Raw genomic sequence first — 20,456 nt, forward strand, 5'->3', positions numbered from 1 at the left:
AGTTGCCATTTGCCATTTGCCACCTGTCTCACTAGCAAAGATAAGGACGTTTGATTGAGCGCCACATGGACAAGAGCAGGGGAAAATGGTCCCCTTGCCGTAAGTTGGCACAATCTCTAAGACGGAAAATCTCTTATTATCTATCAAAATTTCCAGACAACACCTACCTTTTGACCAAATAACAGTGGCTCTGGAAATTTATCCACAAACACATACACATGTGGGAAACATAATGCTAACACACACATATGTGTGTATCACAGTTGCCTATCGACAGGAGATTGGCTAGGTAAATTACAGGACAGCCACATGATTAAACATGACAGCATGAAGAGCTCTTTGTGTAATGGAAGGAGAGTCGCCAAAATACTGAAAAGTGGAGGATGCAGAACAGCTTGCGAGGTCCAGCAGCATTTGTGTCGGGGAGGGTGTCTGTGGCCACCTCTGGGAGGGGGCTTCAGAGACTGGGGTATAGGGGTGAGAGGGAGTCTTTTGTATCTTTTGAACTTTGAACATCTACGTGTTACCTACTCAAAGAATAAAACACTGAAAGCTTTTGGGAACCTAGATTCTGCGTTTCTAGCATGACTTAATTCTAAGGTTCTACAGTTGGGTAGGCCTAACTTACTGGGATTCTGGAAGGCTCACCTCCTGTGAGGCCAAGCTTCGACTAATCCACCACCAGTGGTTCTCCCAGTTTTCCTGGGTCCGCGGCCCTGCTCTGTCCCTGAGTTGGCCACAGCAGCCCCTATGAGCTCGGGCAGCCCTGAAGGAGAGCTCCCCACCCACCACGGTCCAGCTGCAAGGACTCTGGCGTCTCCTGGGGACACAGCCCCCAGCCCACCCTCACCCTCTGACTTCTCTGTCTTCCTAGGGGAGCCTTCTCGGTGGTGCGCAGGTGTGTGAAGGTGCTGGCTGGCCAGGAGTATGCTGCCAAGATCATCAACACCAAGAAACTCTCAGCCAGAGGTAGGTGGGCAATCCATGACTTCCCATCCCTGGGGCTCTGCTTCCCTTCACTCCTCTCTCTACCCCTTGGCTTAGAAGCAAGACCTGAGTCTGTCCCTATGGGCAATGCTGCCAGCAGGGGCGAGACCTCTTCTTCCTGTGGGTATTATGAACAGACCCTTCCACTTTCCTTCCTTAAGGTCACAGCACCTCTGAGAGGCCAAGCTCTCTGCCTCAACACCCGGGTGAAGGCTAAGATGCCAGGTGGGACTTCCTTTCCCTACTTGTCTGCTACTCATCCCCATTCTCACCTCCAGACCTCTGTACCTGCTGGTTCCTCTGCCTGAATGCCCTCACCTGGCTCCTTATAAGGCTGGCTCTTTCTCAATCTTCGGGTCTCAGCTTGATGTCACATACTCTGAGAGACTTCCCTCACCCCCAAATCTGAGGGTGTCTCTCCCATTTTATACTTCTCATTACTGTTTACTTTCCTGTGGCTTTCTGCCAACCTGGGCTTAATCTATTTACTGGCTTGGTTCCTTGTTTAACATCCCCCTTTCCCCTTGACTCGGAGTTCCAAGAGGTTAGGATGGGTCTCATTCTTTGTGATATGTTCAGTACCTAGGACAGCGCCCTCTATATCCTAGGTGCTCAACCAGTGTCCAGTGAACTCCCGGTGTTCTGCTTCAACCACGTCAGTCTGATCTCTGGTCCCTAAAACTCCCTAGGACAGTGACTTCCAAACCTGCCTTTACCTTGGAATCCCCTGGAGAGCTTCAAACACTCTTGCTGCCTGGGTCCCGCCCCCAGAGGCTGTGATTTAATTAGCCTGGAGTGTGACCTGGGATTTGGGAAAGATCCCTGGGTAATTTTAATTTGGAAGTGATCTGAGACCAGCAGCAGAATCATCACCAGGAAATCATTAAAAATGCAAATTCTTAATTCCAGACTTAAGGAACCAGAGGCTGCCTTTTAACAAGACAGGCTGGTGGTTCGTGTGGACTCTAAAATTTGGGAAGCCTGCCTAGAAGTCTTGCTTCTTTACTTTAGCATCTGATTAGAGCAGTAATGGCGGTGACTACGGTCAGTGTGTTGGGGAAGGCTGCCTTCAAAGATTCAATCCCTGGTATGAACAGTGTCTAAGCTGCCCTGGGGGACCACTGAGTGGGGGAGGGAATTCTGGTAGGTGGGTTGGTGCAGGTGCGGGCTGTGCAGCCACGGCTTGTGCCACGTGGGAGATGCTGTCTGCAGGGCTGATGCAGTGTCCAGGTGTTTGCCTGGTGCAGGCAGCAGCTGTGTCTGGGCCAGGGCCTGGCAGGTGCAAGGCTCATGGAGGCTGGTACAGGATGTTCACGCTGTCCCCCACATGTCTTCCAGCAGGCCCTCTGTTAGACCTTGTGTTGCTGCCTTTCATCTCCCCGACTCAGTGCTACTGGGAGCCCGGCACTTTGTCTTAGTTACCGAACTCCCCTGTGGGCAGCCAATGTCCTGCAGGGAGAAGAGGCTGAGGATGGGGGTGGGAGTTCTTTGAAGACCCAGGGCCCCCAAGGGCACATGGTCCACATGAAAGCCAGTGTGAAAGGAAGGGACCTCAGGAAGATCCGGAGTCGGAGCCAGAACCAGCAGCCGGGGCCAGGGTGGTAGGATGGCCGGCCAGAGCGCGGCCTCAAGTCCAGATAGTAGGACGGGCCTTGCTGTTGTTGTGTGACTAGTGGCAATCTGGTGCCCTTCTCTGATTTGCACCTCCAGTGAGCAAAGGAGATGTCCCAATCCCTGAAAAATAGTGGGGGCAGGACTAGAGTCATGACTTGGGGTGACAGGGTGAGGTTGAGGTTGACCCCGAATGAGGGAGGGTCAGGAAGCAAGATCCTTCCTGGATGCGGGGGTCTTCGGTCAATTTAACACACACACACACACACACACACACACACACACACACACACACACACACACACAGGAGTGCAGGGAAGAACGGAGAGGCATCGCTGCCTTTTCAGAAGGTGAGTAAGCACTCCCGGCCAGTGCACGCAACGGGCTGTGCCAGGTACTAACCGCCATGGCCCCTCTTTTTGGCAATTTTTTGAGTTCCAGGGAGGAAGGTGGCCCAGGCCTAGGTGAGTATGGAGGATGGGATGGGGATATTCTTAGGGGAACCTTTCCAAAGCAGCATGCCAACTGCCAATGCTTTCTCCCCCGCGGGAGAGGAGAATCGAGTTCTTTTTAACAGGTTTCTTTGTTTGCCACTCAAGGTGCCTAGGGTAGAAAATGGCTTGAGACTGAATATTTGGCAACACACTCTAAGCTTCTCCTGCTGGCACTCTCGGGTGACTTTGGCAGCTCCGGGCGGGGGGCCGTACCCACTCGGGGCATCTGTCCAACCCCCAGGGAGCTGCGGCTTCCTCTTTCCCACCCAGCCTCTTGTATCCAGCGGTTCCCAAACCCAGGAGATGTTTTTTTGTACATATTTTTAAACTAGTGTTTTAAATAAAACGCTCATGAAATAAACAATTCCAAGAAACCGTATACATGTGAAATGAAAAGTAAAAATTTTGCCTGCCCCAATCCCTGCCAAATCCCTGTGGGTGTCTTTATAAAAATGCAGCTGCCCCAGGCAGTTCCGCCCCAAGGGTCGGATCAGCAGGTGAGGCCTGAGTGCCTGCATAGACAAATTCCTGTGCTGAGTATCGTGCGGCGCTAACTCCCTGTCAGCAGCTCTGTGTGCTTTCTAGCCTCTGCTCACCAGGCACATGCACAACACGGTCATTAACCTTGCTGGGCATATGGATGCAGCTGGTGCAGCCGGCGATGACTGATCCAGGTATAGCGACCTCCACAGGCTGTGCTGTCCATCCTGGTGCTGAGGGGTCACTCCCTTGGCTCTGGCTCCGTGGGGATCAGTCTCAGGCCACTGGGTAGGAAGCACGGCACCAGCTCACTCAGGCTGCCCCTGAGCTTCAGGTCCGCATGAGGGAGCCTATGAGGTGGCAGGAAGGCATCTTTCTTGTCCTCATCTTCCTCCCCACCCCTGCCTGGCACTCCCAGTCCTCAGAATTATTTACGGAGCCCTGAGGAGGCCCCACAGAGGGTGGGGCTTGGCTGTTCCAGAGCTGGAGGCCTATTTTCTCTCCTGGTTCTGGTGCCTCTGGTCAGAATCCCGCTGCCCACCTGCCTGCAGGAGGCCTCTCTCCCCCGGAGCCCACCTGTCTGCTGGAACCCGGCCCTTTGGCAGGCAGAGAGCTCTCCAAGCTGCCTGACTGCACTCTCCCCTCACCTCCTCCACCTCTTCTCTGTCCCACCCTGCCCTACTGGCTCCAGAAACCTACCCCCAGAGTTTCCTCTCGCCGATGCCTGCTGAGCTCTGGGTAGGGCTGGTCTCCAAAACCCCAGGGAGGGAGGGGGAAGGCCCACAAGTTATGTTGTGGACATTAGGAGTGATCTTTCCAGGCACCTAGGCTGGGAGCTGCAGACCTGCTTCCCTCAGACCTCTCCCCATCATGAGACTCCCTGATTTGGCAATTAATTAATTCTTAGAATAGGAGACAATATAGTATAGTAATCATAAATATGGATTGAGATCCCAGCTCGGCCACTGTGTAACTATGGGATCTTCGATGAGCTGGGCTCCAGGCTCTAGGAACGTGGCAGTGACTGACAAAGAAGGCCTTGATCTCACAGCATCTGCTTTCTAGGAAGGGAGACTGAAAAGAGCATGAAACACACAGATAGGCTTCCGGGGTGATCTCGGGAAGCTATGAGTGGTATGACGAAAATAAGGCAGGGTAATGGGGAAGTGGTGCGGCAGGAGGGGCACTCAGAAAAAAAGAGGAGGGAGTGATGAGGAGACCCAGGATAAGAGCATTCCAGGCAGGGGGCACAGCAAGTGCAAAGGCCCTGAGGTGGGGAGGGTGCGGTGTGCTCCAGGCCCAAAATAAGACCAATGTGGCTGGAGCTTCAGGTCAAGATGTGGCAGGACCCAACAGGTCTTGTTGGCTGCAGTGAGGTATTTGGATTGTGTTATATGTACGTTGGGAAGCTGTTGGAGAGTCTGAAGCCTTGTAGTGACAGGATCTATTTTATATTTTAATAAGAGCTCCTTGGCTGCCCTGGACTTGATGGCTGGGGGGATAGGGGGTATGAGTAGGAGTGAATTCTCTAAGCTCTGAGCTCTAATAAGGCTGGATCATCTTGATGAGTGATTTTGATAAAGGGACTGCTTCTTCATCGCTGTGCCTCAGTTCCCCCATCTACATAACAGAGCAAGGCCTCAGAGGTCAAAACAAATACAATCCCTACATTTGTTGAGGTTTCTTGTATAGTACTAGAAAGTCTAAATATTTCAGAATTACAAAAATTATTGTATAACATGTATGTATCCATTCAATAAATTAGTGCTCTGAGCACTGAAAGTTGCAATGCAATGTAATTGTACTATGCACAAGATGATTATAAGATTTATAAAAACAATTAGTTCCTAGCATTTCCAGCAGTGAGGTCTGGTAACCAGGCACCAGCCTGAAGCTGCGTGACCAATGGTTTCTTCTTTCAATCCTGTCAGTCTAACCCTGCTCCTGGGCGACTTCCTATGGAGGAAACACCAGAATTATGAATTCGCCCCTCCCGGTGCCCCAGGCCACTCTGATAGGCCCAACTTTGACCTGCCTGGTTTCTGGATCTGCTGGGGATGGTGGGGGTGGAGGGGCAGGGGATGGAGCAGGAGGCGGGCCCAGCCTTCCTCAGCCCGCAGAGGGCCCTTTGCCCACCAGGTGATGGGTATTCCCCTCCTTTGCCCTGGAGTTGACCGTCCTCCCCCACAAGGATATGGAAGGAGGCAGGGAGAGATGAGGTATTAAGGGAACGCCCCTGGGTCCACCCTCCCTCCCCAGCCTGCAGCTGGTCTTTAGCTGGGGAGTTGAGCTTGCACTCTATGAAAACTTGATTGGATTTAATCGCTTTGCTGTCGGAAAAGCCATGTTTCAGTATTGATCTTGGCTTCTGCAGCCCTTGGAGGATAGCCAGTTAATGCTCTAATAAAGGGGGTGGGGAAAGGAGAGCTGGCTGCCGCGGGACAGGGGCTGGGACTTTCTCCATCCTCACCACCCTCCGCGGTGCCTGCCTACTCTGAAGGGGCCACTGGAAGACCAGGGTTCCAGTCCCCGCTCTGCCCGTGAGTGTCTGTGTGAGAACCCTCCTGTGGGCCTTGGTTTTCCCATTTGAGAACTGGGGACAGGCAGAGGTGCTGGCGACTTGTCAGGGCGTGGAGAACAGCATTGCACAGGATTTTGAAGCTCACCCGTGGAGTCTGATGCCTGGGTACAAAGCCTGGCTCCACTGCTCACTACGGATGTAACTTTGGGCCAGCGACTTAACCTCTCTAAACCTGTGGTTCTTCCGCCTAAAAGCCGGACTAGTAATTACACCTTCCTCAGAGGGTTGTAGTGAGGGCTTGAGATGCCCATAAAGCTCTCCACACAGGGCCTCGCGCATGGTAAGCATTCTACCTTTGTAAAAGGTTCCTGTTCTCCTGTTTTGTTTTTAAATTAAGGTGTTCACTACTGACTTGTGAGAAAAGCACCAGGAAGGGAATGGGGAAATACATTTTCAGTCCCGGCTCTGCCACCGATGAGGCTGCAGCTTCCTCTTCTATAAAAAGGGGACAGTGACACCCACAGCCAGGGTCTCTGGGAGGACTGAAGTGGATATGACCCTTTCCGGCAGCCTCGGAGTCAGGGACCACAGGTGGCAGGTCCTGAACCAGGCCTCTCTCCCAGGCGGGTGGGGAGACCCAGGGGATTTGAACAAACGTCCTGGAAGGCAGGAGTGAGAACTCTGGGTGAGCCAGATGCAAGTTGTACCTGGCAGGTTCTTTGGGGATCTCTGCGTCCTCTGCCAGGGAGGTGGCTTCTGCAAACTGGTGCAGCTCTTCTGCGGAGAATATCCACCCCCTTAGAAAGCTTCACTCATTTAATCATTTGTTCCTCCATTCGGTTAGTTTTTGAGCACCTACAATGTGCCAAGCATTCGAGTAGAGGCCAGAGACCAAGTACCTGCCCCCGAGGGTAGAGATCAATGAGACAGAGTGAAACGTGCTGCCCAGGGGCCTGGGAGCACAGAGGAGGAGCCCCTGCCAACCTGGCAATCAGGGCAGGCTGCCTGGAGAGGGCAACATCTAAGGATGGGTAGGAGTGAGTGATGGCTAATGGAAGACCAGTGGGAGGTGAAGGAGGAATGTTCCAAGCTGAAAGAGCCGGTGTGTGAGGGTCCCAAAGGGAGAGGGCCAAGCAAGGTATGAAATTCAGGAGTTCAGTCTGGCTGGAGCATAGCATGGGGGGCCGGGCGGGAGGAGGGCAGCAGGAGCCTTGGCTGTGGGACGGTCCAGGCCTCCTAGAGTTTGGGTCTTATAAAGGAAGGGGCTCAGGGATACCCTTCACTGGAGAGCCCTGGAGACTGAGGCCCAGAAGAGACTTCTGCATCATCACAACCCCAGCCTCTCCCTCTTCTGCTGCATCTCACCGCCTCCTTAAACCACCCAGAGGCTCTGCCTGAAAGGCAAACTTGTTCAGGGCCCAGGGGCTGCCCTTGGAGACGGAGGTCATAAGAGGCTGTAGGAGGGAGAGGTGGAGTGGGTGGAGATTCCTCCCTTGCCTGGGACTCACCTGGGCATCTATCTGTGTTTCAGACCATCAGAAGCTGGAGCGCGAAGCTCGCATCTGCCGCCTGCTGAAGCACCCCAACATCGGTAAGTTCTTAGGGGACAAGCGAGGGGTGCAGGGTGGGGCTGCCCTGCTCCCCTGCTCATCCTGGTGGCCTTTTGCTGATCAGGTGGGAAGGTAGCCGCTCGCTTCCCTGGGGATGGCGGCAGGAGAGATGTCTTTGATGGCTTCCACTTTCCTCGGAGACCAGCTTGGTTGGGGGGAAGGTGAAGAAGGAGCCCTTCCTTGCAGCCCACGCTGCCAGCAGCCTCCTTCAGAAAAGCTGTTTTAAGAAAACTCTTGAAGCCTTTCGTCTTTTCGGAGAGACAAAAATAGGCCAAGCTGGGCCTTGACCAGTGCAGCCCACATCCCTAACCCACCCCCATGCTGAGTCAGCCCTGCACGGTGGTCGTGCCCACCTGCCTAGACTTGTGGCTGGCCTGCTCCTTAGGGGTGAGCTGCAAGGTGGCCCTGCCCCAGGCATAGACTGGGTGCAGGCTGTGTGGAGAGGCTGCCCTCCCCCACCCTTGCACCATTGGGGGGTGGGGTGGGGGCTGTGTCCCTGCCTATCAGGGTTCTGAGTCACAAGGGGAAGAAGTACAGAATCTAGATATAGTTCTGTCAGGAAATGGCTGTGTGACCTTGGGTAGGGGCACTGCACTCTCTGAGCCACTTCCCTCCATCTTCACAAGGAGAGGACTGTGTGAATCACCTGGGCATCTTGTTAACAGGTAGATTCTGGTTCAGCAGGTCTGGGATCTGGGTGGAGCCCAAGGTTTTACATTTTTATCATGCTCTGAGGCTGCTGGTGCGCAGGCCGTACTTTGAGGAGCAAGGTCTAGGTGCCCTCTAAGGAACGTTCCAACTCTTGACAGCTACCACGCCTTCTCTCTCCTAGGAAGCATCTCTCTGGGCCCAGAGCCCCAAGGGTTAACCCTCCTGCGGGAGAGAAGCATCTCCATCAGCTATTTATACCCAGAAGGCACCTCCCCTTCCTTGTGCTTGGGAAGGGGAGCGGGGCTGCTCCAGCCTTGCTAGACTCACCAGAATCTGAAGGGGCGGCTGGCGGCTGGCGGGGAGGAGCTCTGGTTGGACCCTGGTCCCTGATCTGCTTCTGGCCTCCCTGTGTGGCCCCCTCCCAGCCTCCAGCGCCCCAGCTATATGATGAAAGAGGTTGTGAGTGATGTCTGACTACAAATTCCCATGGTTCTTATAAAGGCTGTCGGCTCCGGAGGAAGGAGGCGTGTGTGAGTGTGTGTAAGTGTGTGTGTGTCGCGCTGCACAGTTGCAGCTGTTTCGGGTCAATGACCCCTCCTCCCATTTGCACCCCTTCTCCCTCTCATTCCCGGCTATAATGGGGAGCAGTAAGTTACGGGCTCTGGGGCTAACAGATCCCATTGCCACCTGCTGATGGGGCAGGTCCTGAAAGGCCACCCCAGGGAGCAGGGGACAACCTGAGAGTTTAGCCAGATGATCTGGGGTGGGGAAGGGAAGAGAGGTCGGTTGATGATGAAGATGAGTGTTTGCATTTATTCGGGTTTTCCAGGTGCCAGGCACTGCGTTGGGTGCTTTGCACACACGGCTGTAGCGACCCGCCCCTGCTGTTAGGGGAGGAGGCTCAGAGAGGGTGCAGAATTTGCCCAAAGTCACAGAGCTTGTTCGAGGTGTTTGCTGGGAGGTGAATGCACACGTCTGACTCCAGAGCCCATTCTCAGCCATTCTGTGAGCTTCCCAAGCGGTCAGGGCTGTGCTTTCGGGGGCACATGCGGTTAGGGGAGCAAGCATTGCCCTTCAACTTTTAAGAAAAAAAACTGTTAGAAATGTGGGCACGAATGTCAGAAATTTGTGAGTTCAGCTACATAAGTGAAAACTAGATTACAGAATTTTTGTTCTATGACAACATTTGAAAAAGTCAAATAAGTAACTGTATAATCCAATGGTCACAGACGTGCCAACGCCTGCATCGGGCAGGAGGTGGGGAGGGGCAGGACTGTTGCATAGTCCATGGCCCTGGGATCCTGCCTTTCCTCCTGGGCTGTGCTGCCTGGAGGGCAGGTTTTGTCTGTGAAAACAGCAGCAAAAGAAGAGGCCCTGTCTTCTGGGCTCCGAGCGGTGAGTCAGCCACCTCTTGGGGGCTGAAACGGATTCCAATATCCTCCCATGGAGGAGCAGCCTTTTACAATCAGCGCGAAGGTACCGTCTGAGCTAAAGTCAGCTCTAGAGAACCCCCCACCCCCATTTCAATTCTGTCCATCTCCCTGAACCCTGAGGACCTGCTCTCCAGGGGCCGAGGCTCCTGGTCAGAGGGTGGACCTGGGATCCCAGTTCCCTCCAATGGCTGTTGGCCAGCCCTAAGAGCCCTTTCTGAGATGGTCCTGGCCACAGCTTGGCTTCTTAGAGCTTCCCAGGCTCAGGAAAGGGAAGTTCAAACCTCTCATGGCCACTGGAGCAGAGCAGACAGGAAGGAGCCTATCGCCAAGGGTCCGCCTAGAAGAAGACAAAGAGAGGAAAGGGTCTTTTTCAAAATCTGACCGTGAAACACTAGCAATGCAAGTTTATAGTGCATAAATGAAAAGACAAATAGTTTTTCAAGTATCTCCGATAACCTCAGCATCCAGGGCTAACATTGTATGACTGTGCTTCCATATGATAATTAATGTGATACCCTCTCACGTACACCTGCACGTCTTTTCTCAGGTCAGGTTTCCTAGAAGCAAAGCCCAGGGTAGGGATTTGGGTGCTTGGGCTCCCAGCGAGGACCTGTAAGGGACGGGGGTGGGGGAAGCAGGGAGCAGTGGGGAGTCCTCTGCAGGGTAAGTCCCATCTTGGAGTTGTCCCTCCTTAAGGCAAAGAGGCTGGGCCTTGCAGCAGCCTTGCCCCGCCCCATTCCTCCGTCGTTGGCTGAAGGCTGCTGTAACCTGGTGGGCAAGGTGTCCGCAGGGTGCAATTCTCCAGAAAAAGAAGGGCAACTGTGAGCCCTGAGCAGCCCACCCTCCCAGGAGCTGTGCTAAGGGGGTCTGCGTAGGGCCCTGATGTGTTTGCTACAGTGTGACACAAAAGACACAGGGTGCTCTGTTCAATACACACACACCCTTTAAAAACTAGGCCCGCATTTGCTTTGAAATGCATTCAAAAATTAAAATCAGTGAATAGGTGGAGGGATGAATAGAAATGTAATAAGGCAACTATGAGAAAACATTAATGATAGAAACAAACCCAGGTGGTGAGCACATGGGTGTTCACTTGATCGTATGTTTGACATTTTTTATAATAAAATGTTGATTAAAAAAATCAAAGCAAAAAAAATCAAAGCAGGATTATAAATATTATTATATGTACTCTTAGACAGCCTGTTTTTCAGCTTTGCTTTAAAATAGATTTTAAACATATTTCAGTCACTATTTATAAACATGTATCATCATTTGAGAATTTAAAATTTTTAAAATTTAAATTCGTGTCCCTCTCTTTCTCCTCCACCTCTGGTTCCCCCCTCCCCCTCCCCTGTGGTAGGCACCCAGTCTGGGGTATTTGATGCCTGTTTCTTCAAACTTTATGTGTAGATGTGAGAGCCATAGGAATTTAGGGGGCTCAGTATTAAGTCAGAAACACCTGCGCGTGGCAAGGATTCCAACGGCGTTAGGACAGTGAAAAGCCTCACCTATCCATGACCCCTCCCCCAGGGCACCCCCAATGCCCACAGCGCTGTATCCTTCCAGAGAGACTTATGACATATACAAGCTTAAATGCATCTCTAAAGAAAAAGACTATGCACACTGTTTTGCATTTTGCTTTTCGCCAAACAACATAATTGAGAGATGATTCTGAACCAGTGAATACATAACTGCCTCATGATCTTCACAGCTGTGTAATTTTCCGTCATGCGATGCATCATAATCCTCCAGGCCCGCGCCCCCTCTGGGGACATTTTTAGGTTGCGGTGCAGGTGAGGACATGAACCTGTCCAGGGAGAGCTTGCCCGGGGCTGGCAGGGTGCAGGCCCCGGAGTGAGCCCAGGCTTCAGGCCCTTCCTTTCAGAAGCTCAGGGGATAATTTTGGGAGCTCTGGGCTCCTGGGAGCCTTGCTCTGTTCTTGGTTAATGAGATATGAAGGGATGACAGTTTCTGAGCATGCCAGAGCTCGGGGACTGCTGTCATTGCCACCTCCACGGGCTCTGTTATCTGCTCGGACCTGGACACAGATCAGGGATGTTTGCTCAAGGCCAGCACTGAGTGACCACCAACTATGTACTCCAAGTCTGAGAACCTCATTCTTACTGTCCAGGCAAGGAAAGAGAGGCTCAGGAACGTGTAGCGACCTGCCCGAAGTCACACAGCTAGCAAGTGGCAGAGATTTGAGCCACAGACTCATTCGATGCAGCTTGTTTGTCCAGAAAGGAAACTGAGGGGTGGGGGTGGGGACGAATAGAACTTTGGCCAAACAAACGGTCCGTTGTCTTTAAGCCTGGGCCTCTTTTGGCGGTGCCCAAAGCCAGAGAGCTCCTGTCCACCTGAATTTGTCCAAGCACCCTGAACCTAGCTTGTGCTCAGTGACTGTCGGAAAAATCGCAATGTTGGCTATTGGACAATGGGAGGGAGGGAGGGAGAGCTGGGGTGGGGAACAGTGTGTTCTCCTGTAACTGGCTGCCTTGGCTCCTCCCACAGTCCGGCTCCATGACAGCATCTCCGAGGAAGGACACCATTACTTGATCTTTGATCTGTGAGTTTGGGCCCACCCTGGGATGTACAATGCATATCAGGGCAGCCTGAGCAGGGACAACCTCTCTGAGTCCCTTGGCCAGGGGATGGGAGGGTAGAGGGGCAGGGGTGGTGGTGGTCCTAAATGCCTCCAGACTGGGCTGAACTCCCTCTTCTGATAGAGTTCCCCAGATGTGATAGGTCTGCTACCCAAGCACTGATAATCGGGGCGGCTATGCCTGTGGCAGGGACAGTAGCATGTGGGGATCTCTGTGCCTTCTGCTCAATTTTGCTGTGAGCCTAAGTCTACTCTAAAAATAAAGTCTATTGCCCTGGCCGGTGCGGCTCAGTGGATAGAGCGCCAGCCTGTGAACCAAAGGGTTGCTGGTTCGATTCCCAGTCAGGGCACATGGCTGGGTTGCGGGCCAGGTCCCCAGTAGGGCATACGTGTGAGAGGCAACCACGCATTGATGTTTCTCTCTCTCCCTCCCTTCTCCTCTCTCTGAAGAGAAATAAGTCTTTAAAAAGTCTATTAAAACACAAAAACAAGACCTACAAGACCTAGTCCTTGGGCTTCTAGGGACCTAATGAATCCTAGTGGTGTGTACTGGGGTAACTCCAGCCCAGTGGGCCCAGAGGGAGAGCAGTTAGTGAAAGGGTGGGTTGGAAGCCAGGAAGGAGGTTGTAGCACTATGACCCCCAGGGCTCCTGCCTTTGGGGCTGAGGTTCTGAGGTCCCCAGGCCCTGCCCGTAGCTTCCTGGAGACTCGCCCAAGAGGCGGCACCTGTGGCCTCAGTGGGAGGGTGACGCCGTGCCTGTCTCCCCAGGGTCACTGGTGGGGAGCTGTTTGAGGACATCGTGGCCCGGGAGTATTACAGTGAGGCTGATGCCAGGTGAGTTCCGGGTGTGGCCTGGCGATAGCGCCGGGAGACAGGGCGTCTCACCTGCCAGCTTCCCGGGGGAGGCCCGGCTTCCCACCGTGACCCCTGCCTTTCTCTCCCCAGTCACTGTATCCAGCAGATCCTGGAGGCCGTGCTGCACTGCCACCAGATGGGGGTGGTGCACCGGGACCTGAAGGTGAGCGACCAGCCCCGGGGTGCAGCGCACCAGGGAGCCTGCTCCTCTGCCCCCTGCCCTTTCCTTCACCTGCAGAGCCACTGGCATTAACTTAAAGTGTCAGGCAAGGAAACCAGGCTGAGGGAGGTCAAGTATCTGGGCTTGGGACCCAGGCCTCCCGACTCCTCCCGACTCCCAGCCAAGCCAGGTGAGATGCAGTTAGAATGCCAAGACTGGCTATGGCCAGGTCCAGATCCCAGCAGGGCCACTTCCTAGCTTCCCAGTGTCAGCTTCTTTATCGCAGGGGTTGCTATAGCAACCTCTGCCCAGGTTGGCGAGGATGTCAAAGGAGACAGCACAGTGCCTGGTCCACAGAGGCATTGTTACTCTTGTTTCTGGGCCTCTGGCAGGTGGAAGGCAGGGGGGGAAATACAAACAGGCCTGTCGCCCTCGGAGTCCTCTCTCTTGCCATCTGAGAAAGGAGGTGAACAAGACAAGCAGCCGGGAGTCTAGCGTCTGCATCAGCCGCGCAGCCTTGCCTGGTCAGCACAGGCTTCATAGCTCCCCTCTGCTGGGTCACGTGGCCTCAGCAGCCGGCAGCTCATAACATCTCTCCGTTTTTGCAGAGCAGGAAAGTAGGCCTAAAGAGTCCCAGGGATTTGCCTGAGAACATGCAGTTCCGTTGTGCCTGAGCTAAGATTGGAGCCCTGGCCTCTGACCTCAGATCCCAGGCCCTGGGTGGTCTGTGGCCCAAAAAAACCCCCCAGCCGATCCAGCTCCTGCTTCTGCAGTAGCCCCTTCTAGGTGACCTTGTTGAGTATCCATCAAACCTCTGCTTTTTGGTCTTCTGTGACTATGAACTCACTTCTTACAGGATAGGCCCCTGCACCATTGGGAAATGTTCCTTCGTTCTTTCCTGCTATGGGGGTTTTCCCCATGAACCCCAGTGCTACCCATGGGGGCCTCAGAGATCAAGTCTCCAGCTCAGAGCAGCCCTGAAGGCATCTGGGTGGCTTTGCAGTAGCTCCCGAGTCACCCGTAGACTGCCCTCATTCCCACCCAGGATAGGACTTCAAGGCCCTTCTACCCTGGGCACCCTCCTTGGGCTCCCTCCAGTCATTCCAGATTCTTCTTTAGGGTGAAATGCTCTGTGCGGAACCCCTGCCCACCTCTGATTGTCATGAGTAGTCCATGGCTCCTCACCTGAACACAGGTGAGCTCCCTGTGGCTCAGCCTAGACTCACAGGCAAGAAGGTCTCTGGCCAGACTGCAGGGTGGCTCTCCCAAAAGGCCTGTTCCCATTATAGCTACAGCCCCTGCTTGGGAGGAGGGTGGAGGAGAGGTAGCACAAATTTAGGCCACCATGGGTGGAATAATTAGTGGCACATACATCAAATCAGGGCAGGACGGTTACCAAGACCCAGGACACGCTGAGAACACAGTCCCCAGAGGACAAAAGGGGCCTTACCGCGCTGTATTTTTTTGTGGCCTGTCTAGCTCTGGGCAGTGAAAGGTCAGATGCGAGAACCCCTTGGAAATTCCAGTGGGGATGGGAGTCTGAGGAAGTCAGCCGTCTCCAGAGACTTGGAGCTCCAGCCCCTCCCCAAGGAGAAAATAGAGTGCTGTGTTTATCAAGCACTTGCTGTTGGCTGCTGTGAAGTACTGGATCATTGAAGTTAATCCGTCTGCCAGCCTATGATGTAGGCATTATCCCCATTTTTCTGGGAGGAAACTAGAACTTAGAGAATTGAGATAATTGATCCAAATATCACAGCTGGATTTGGAAGCTGAGGCTCTCTGACCGGAGAGTCCACACCCTTAACTCCTCTCTGTCCTGACTAGGGTGATTTCTTGTCCTTAAGAGCCAGCAGCCTCAACATCCCAGGGGCCAGGTGGTATGTCTGAGGCCCCACAACCCCCTGCCCCATCCCTGTCTCTCACCTTGCAGTGGGCAAGAGCATGGCTGCAGAGCCAGGCTATGCTTCCATTCTGGGTCTATCTCTTGCCAACTCTGTGATCTTTGTCAAGTCACTTAACCTCTCTGACTTCTCTTTCTACATATGACAAATACTGACCAAAAAAAGTGTCTGATACATGCGGGCCACTGTCATGGGTGCTGGTGATACAGTGATAGACGGGACACTTTAGAAACTCACATACTACAGGGTGACAGATAATGAACAAGCACATAGGCAGGTGGAGAAAACATTACAAATCCTAAGAAGGTCTGTGAAGATAATGATAAGGAGCTAAAACAGATGATACCTGGGGGCTCCTCCTTTAGATAGATTAGTTACAGAGGGCTTCTTGGAGGGGGCAGCATGAAGGTGAGAGTCATGTGAAGAGAAGGAGCTAGCCCTGTGAAGCTCAGAGGGAAACAAATTAGGCAGGAGGAACAGGAAGTGCAAAGGCCCTGAGGTGGAAGCGAGCGTGACTGTTTCAGAGAATATAAGAAGGCCACTATAGAGAATGGGGATAATGATGTCTACTCCAAAGGCTGTTGAGCTGATAAAATGAGGTGATGTATTCAAAACCCTTAGCCTAGTGGCTGGCACATAGTAGGGGCACAGTAGGCGTCGCTTCTTTCTCTTATTGTGGTGGTGGCTTTCTGCCCAACCCTATCTCCCACCCTCACCTCAGCCCCAGCTCCAGACCCTGAGAGGAGGGGGAGGAGGGAGTGGTTGGTGAAGGAAAGGTATTCCTGTTGCAGAAGACAGAGGACTGGCAGTGGGGTAGTCCTCTCTCTGGAGACGAAGCCCAGGGTCTGGGGTGGGAGCTCGAGGTGGGGGCGGGGCGCCTCCGCGTTATCCAGGCCCCTGGAGTTGAGGTTCTGAATCTGCTCACTGTCCTCTGGCCCTTTCCTCCCACCTCTCCCCTCTTCTCTTTCTCTGGTCCTGGGAAGCCGGAGAATCTGCTGCTGGCCTCCAAGCTCAAGGGCGCCGCGGTGAAGCTGGCGGACTTTGGCCTGGCCATAGAGGTGGAGGGGGAGCAGCAGGCATGGTTCGGTGAGTGGGGGCTGGGGGTGGCGGGGGTGTTGGGGGCCAGCCTTGTGTTGACACGTTGGCCTCTAGGAACCCTCTGCTTGAACAGGGGTAGGTTGGAGATGGCTTTGCACCAGCCAAGGCTCAGGTAGCAGAGTTAGAGGCCCCTCCCCACCCAGCCTCTGGGTCAGTGGGTGTTGCCCTACTCCCCGGGGGTCAGGTGCAGGAACACGGTTATTATTCAAACAGCACCTAGCTTCTTCACATGCATATATTCCTTCACTGTTGTCTAGAGGCTTCTGTGGGTTTCCCTAACGTCCTAAGTGCTAGAGGTTATTATCCTGACTTTGCGGGTGAGGAACAGAGGCTAAGAAACCCGGAAAGGGTTAAGGGAGATTAGAAGGGGTGGAGCCTGGTTTTAAGCTCAGATGACCCAGCAGGCCCTGAGATTTTGGCATAAGTGAGTCTTTTTGGCCACCTGGGGATACTTTTTGTGGGCAATATTGATCAGTGGTTAAGGGCCAGATTTCTGGGTTCAAATCCCACCTCTGCTGCGTATGAGGTGTGTGCCTGGGTCTCATTTCACCTCTCCTAGCCTGTTTTTTCATGGGGACAATAATAGGATGTTCTGCAGAGCTGTATGAGGGTTAAATGAGATCAGGCATAGAAAGAGCCCAGCCCTGCTTCCTACGCACACTCAATAAATAGGAACTATTCATACGATTACTTGTTAAAATATTGGGGGTGTTCGTTATTTCAAGTGATCCTCCCAACAATGCTGGGAGGTATTTAAAATAAGAACCCTTAATCCCTCATTTGACAGATGAGGAAACTGAGGCCTAGAAGGAAAAGAGACCTACCCAAGGGACTTAAGGCATAGCCAGAGTGAGGGACGGGCCTCCTGCCATCCCAGGACCCGCTCTCAGAAGGTGTGGGAAGTGGGCAAGGGTTCCGCTCAGCTGGGGGCTCCCATGGCCAGGACATTTCATCTTGAGTACCACCAGCAATTGATTGGTAGTGACTGCTGGGAGGATCGTGCTAGAAGGTTATGGTGCTGAGTCAGGACCCTATGGGAAGGGCTCTGGGATTGATCGATGACTTCTGCCATAGGCTCAGGAGCGGGGGTGGTGACAAGTGTCCCATGTTCTCATCTACCCTGGTCTAGAGGCTCAGGAGCCAGGGCTGGGGGTGTTTTTGCCATCTCCAGGGCAAACCTTGCCCCCTCCCAGCGGGCTCTTGCTCTGGTTTACTAATGTGCTACCCTCTGTGTGTGTGTCTGCCTGCCTGTGTGTCTGGCGAGCAGGATTCGCAGGGACCCCTGGATACCTCTCCCCGGAAGTGCTGCGGAAGGACCCGTACGGGAAGCCTGTGGACCTGTGGGCCTGCGGTGAGTCCTTCCAAAGGCCCTCGATCCTCCTGCCACCTGCACCTCTGACGCCCTCTCTCCTCTTTCGCATCCCTCCCCTCCCCCACTGCTCCTGCTCACAAGGGGTTGAAGTTCCCCTTGGCGCTCTCCCCAGGGGTCATCCTGTACATCCTGCTAGTTGGGTATCCCCCGTTCTGGGATGAGGACCAGCACCGCTTGTATCAGCAGATCAAAGCCGGCGCCTATGATGTGAGTGTCCCTCCTCTCTCCAGCCTCCTTGCCATCCCTGGGGCCCCTTCCAGTGAAAGCCAGTGCCCAGTGAGGTCAGGGCCCAAGGATACCCCTCTCTCGCCCTCCCAGCCCATGTAGGTCTCCTTGCCATTCTGGTTGTGGGGCAGGGGCTGAAGGGCAGGTGGAGCTTGAGGACTGACTGAGGCCAAGTGGTGAGCTGGCTGTGCCTAATGATCGGGGCCCCTAAGTGATGGGGTTTAGCCCATGAAGCCCCAGAGGGCAGAAGCAGCAGCAGGGTGGGGAGAGAGGTAGAGGGAGCAGGTCCCAGGAGCCAGGTTCTCTCTCTCTCTCTCGATATCTATCTGTCCACATACATACAAATGACATTAGCTCATATTCACAGAGCACTCTTCTAAACAATTTCTGTTATTGTTACAGTTAATCTTCACACCAATCTATGACATAAGTACGATTATTGTCCTCATTTTACAGTTGAAGCTCAGAGAGATTAAATAACTGCCCATATCACATAGCCAAGAAATGGTAGAGCTGGGATTTGAACTCAGGCAGTTTAACTCTAGTGTTTATGATTCTAACTCCCAAGCTCCATTGCTTTTCTGCATGGCTGGTTTCTATCAAGCTATGTGCCCGATGTTTTATACCATATTCAACGTTCACAATACCTCTGGGGATAGCTTGAGGGGTCATGTGACTCCCCCAAGGTCACACAGCCCAGGAAGCAGACTTGAACCCAGCCTTGTGGTCCCAAAGCCTGGGCCATAACCACAGGCCTGCTTGCTCTCCAGATAAGGCACAGCCTCAGAATAGCAGAGAGAGGCCTTCTTCCCTCTGGCCGTTGTTCTGATTTGTCCTGGGGTCAGGAGACCCTGTCCCAACTCCTCCTGGTTGTGAACGCCCGAGTGGAAGGGCAGTAGGACCCCTGCCTGCTCCCCTGCCAGTCAGGGGCTGGGGGATCGCAGGGGTGGCCTGGGGTAGGCTGGGCAAACCTGGCCCCTCTGCCCCTTTCAGTTCCCATCACCAGAGTGGGACACCGTCACCCCAGAAGCCAAGGATCTGATCAATAAGATGCTGACCATCAACCCGTCCAAACGCATCACGGCCGCTGAGGCCCTCAAGCACCCCTGGATCTCGGTGAGCCTCCCTCAGCAAGACCCTTCCCAGGAGCGCCCCCAGGCCTCACGGTTAAGTCCTTCATGGAGTCCTGTTCCTCGATTCTCAGGCCCCGCTGCGGCCTGAGGAGGTTTAATCCCAGAGACACTGACCGCGTTGTGGTTCTCAGGGGGAAAGTAGAAGTGGGAGGTTGGCATCAGGACTGGGGTGCTACTGGCATTGACCGTCTGGTGCCCGGAATGCCAAGCAGCCGTGATGTTTAGTACATCCCTGGAACAAAGACTTATCCCCCCAAGATGCCAACCACGCCCATAAGACACCCTGCTGCGGGGCCCTGGGGGAGGCCTGCCTTCCGCTCACAGACCTTTTCCCCGCCTCCTCCAGCACCGGTCCACCGTGGCCTCCTGCATGCACAGACAGGAGACCGTGGACTGCCTGAAGAAGTTCAACGCCAGGAGAAAACTCAAGGTAACAGGTCCTCACCCTCCGTGTCCCCAGATGTGGGAGTAGCCTGGCCTGGGTCTCCACAGCGGCCTGGAGACCCCCCTCACCAGGCGTGTCCTTCACTGATTTATTGAACGCTCGTTCTCCGGGTGGGGCAGTGAGCAGTGGAGAAGACAGACACGTAACTGGGACATTATGAGGCAGCGGTGAGTGCAAACCCCGAGGCTGTGGGTATATATGTCAGGGCCATGAACCAGGTCTAGAAGGCCCAGGGAAGGACTCTGGAAGCCTCCCTGGGCCAGTAGCATTTAAGCTGAGACCCCAAAGGATAAGCAAGTGCGAGCAGCGCAGAGTCAGAGTGGGCAGATGTTCCAGACACAGAGAAGCCTAAATTAGGAGTTTGGGAGTGTGAGCTGGATCCCTTAGGAAAATTGCTGAGTTTCAGCAAGGCAGGGGAGAGGATTTTGAGGGGACATGTGACAGGGCAGGATGCCATGATAGGGTGAGGCACCAGCTGCCAAACGTGGGAGAGGAATGGCCAAGAGACTCGGGTAGGGGTCGTGACCCCAGGGAAGGTATAGCGGGACCCAGGTGAGACCTGAGCCGCCAGCCTCTACGTAGGCCCTGTGTGTTCTCAGGGCCAGGACAACTCCTGGCCTAGACCTTGCCAGCGACCCTGTGAGCAGGTAGGAAAAGTGACCGAGGGGTCCCCAGCTGGCTGGAGCAGAGACGCCGTGAGCATGCTGAGTGACAGGCACTGAGGCCCCAGCTCATGGGGAAGCTTCTCGCCAGCTGCTCCCAAGCCTAGCATGGTGGCACAGGACGGGGACACGGGCCAAGGGGGTGGCAGCCAATGTGATGCCAGGAAAATTGTCATCAGCCCCTAGCGGGAGCAGTCCTGGAAGTCTCAAAATGT

At 53.9% G+C, this 20,456-nt stretch overlaps 1 protein-coding gene across 2 annotated transcripts in view; it reads left to right on the forward strand.

The window, feature by feature from the left end:
• The window catches only part of CAMK2A (calcium/calmodulin dependent protein kinase II alpha), a 59,039-nt gene that overhangs the window by 13,128 nt on the left and 25,455 nt on the right, over positions 1 to 20,456 (forward strand). For both annotated transcript variants that reach the window (XM_054568182.1, XM_054568183.1), the window contains exons 2-11: positions 875 to 969; positions 7,625 to 7,684; positions 12,299 to 12,353; positions 13,159 to 13,224; positions 13,336 to 13,408; positions 16,290 to 16,392; positions 17,672 to 17,755; positions 17,889 to 17,983; positions 18,995 to 19,117; positions 19,481 to 19,564. In XM_054568182.1, coding sequence (XP_054424157.1) covers positions 875 to 969; positions 7,625 to 7,684; positions 12,299 to 12,353; positions 13,159 to 13,224; positions 13,336 to 13,408; positions 16,290 to 16,392; positions 17,672 to 17,755; positions 17,889 to 17,983; positions 18,995 to 19,117; positions 19,481 to 19,564 — 838 coding nt within the window. The remainder of the gene's footprint in view (positions 1 to 874; positions 970 to 7,624; positions 7,685 to 12,298; positions 12,354 to 13,158; positions 13,225 to 13,335; positions 13,409 to 16,289; positions 16,393 to 17,671; positions 17,756 to 17,888; positions 17,984 to 18,994; positions 19,118 to 19,480; positions 19,565 to 20,456) is intronic.

The sequence above is a fragment of the Pteronotus mesoamericanus genome, unplaced genomic scaffold, assembly GCF_021234165.1.
Source record: "Pteronotus mesoamericanus isolate MK-2021 breed Mesoamerican mustached bat unplaced genomic scaffold, CSHL_Meso_final contig_2, whole genome shotgun sequence".
NCBI classification, from domain to species: Eukaryota; Metazoa; Chordata; class Mammalia; order Chiroptera; family Mormoopidae; genus Pteronotus; species Pteronotus mesoamericanus.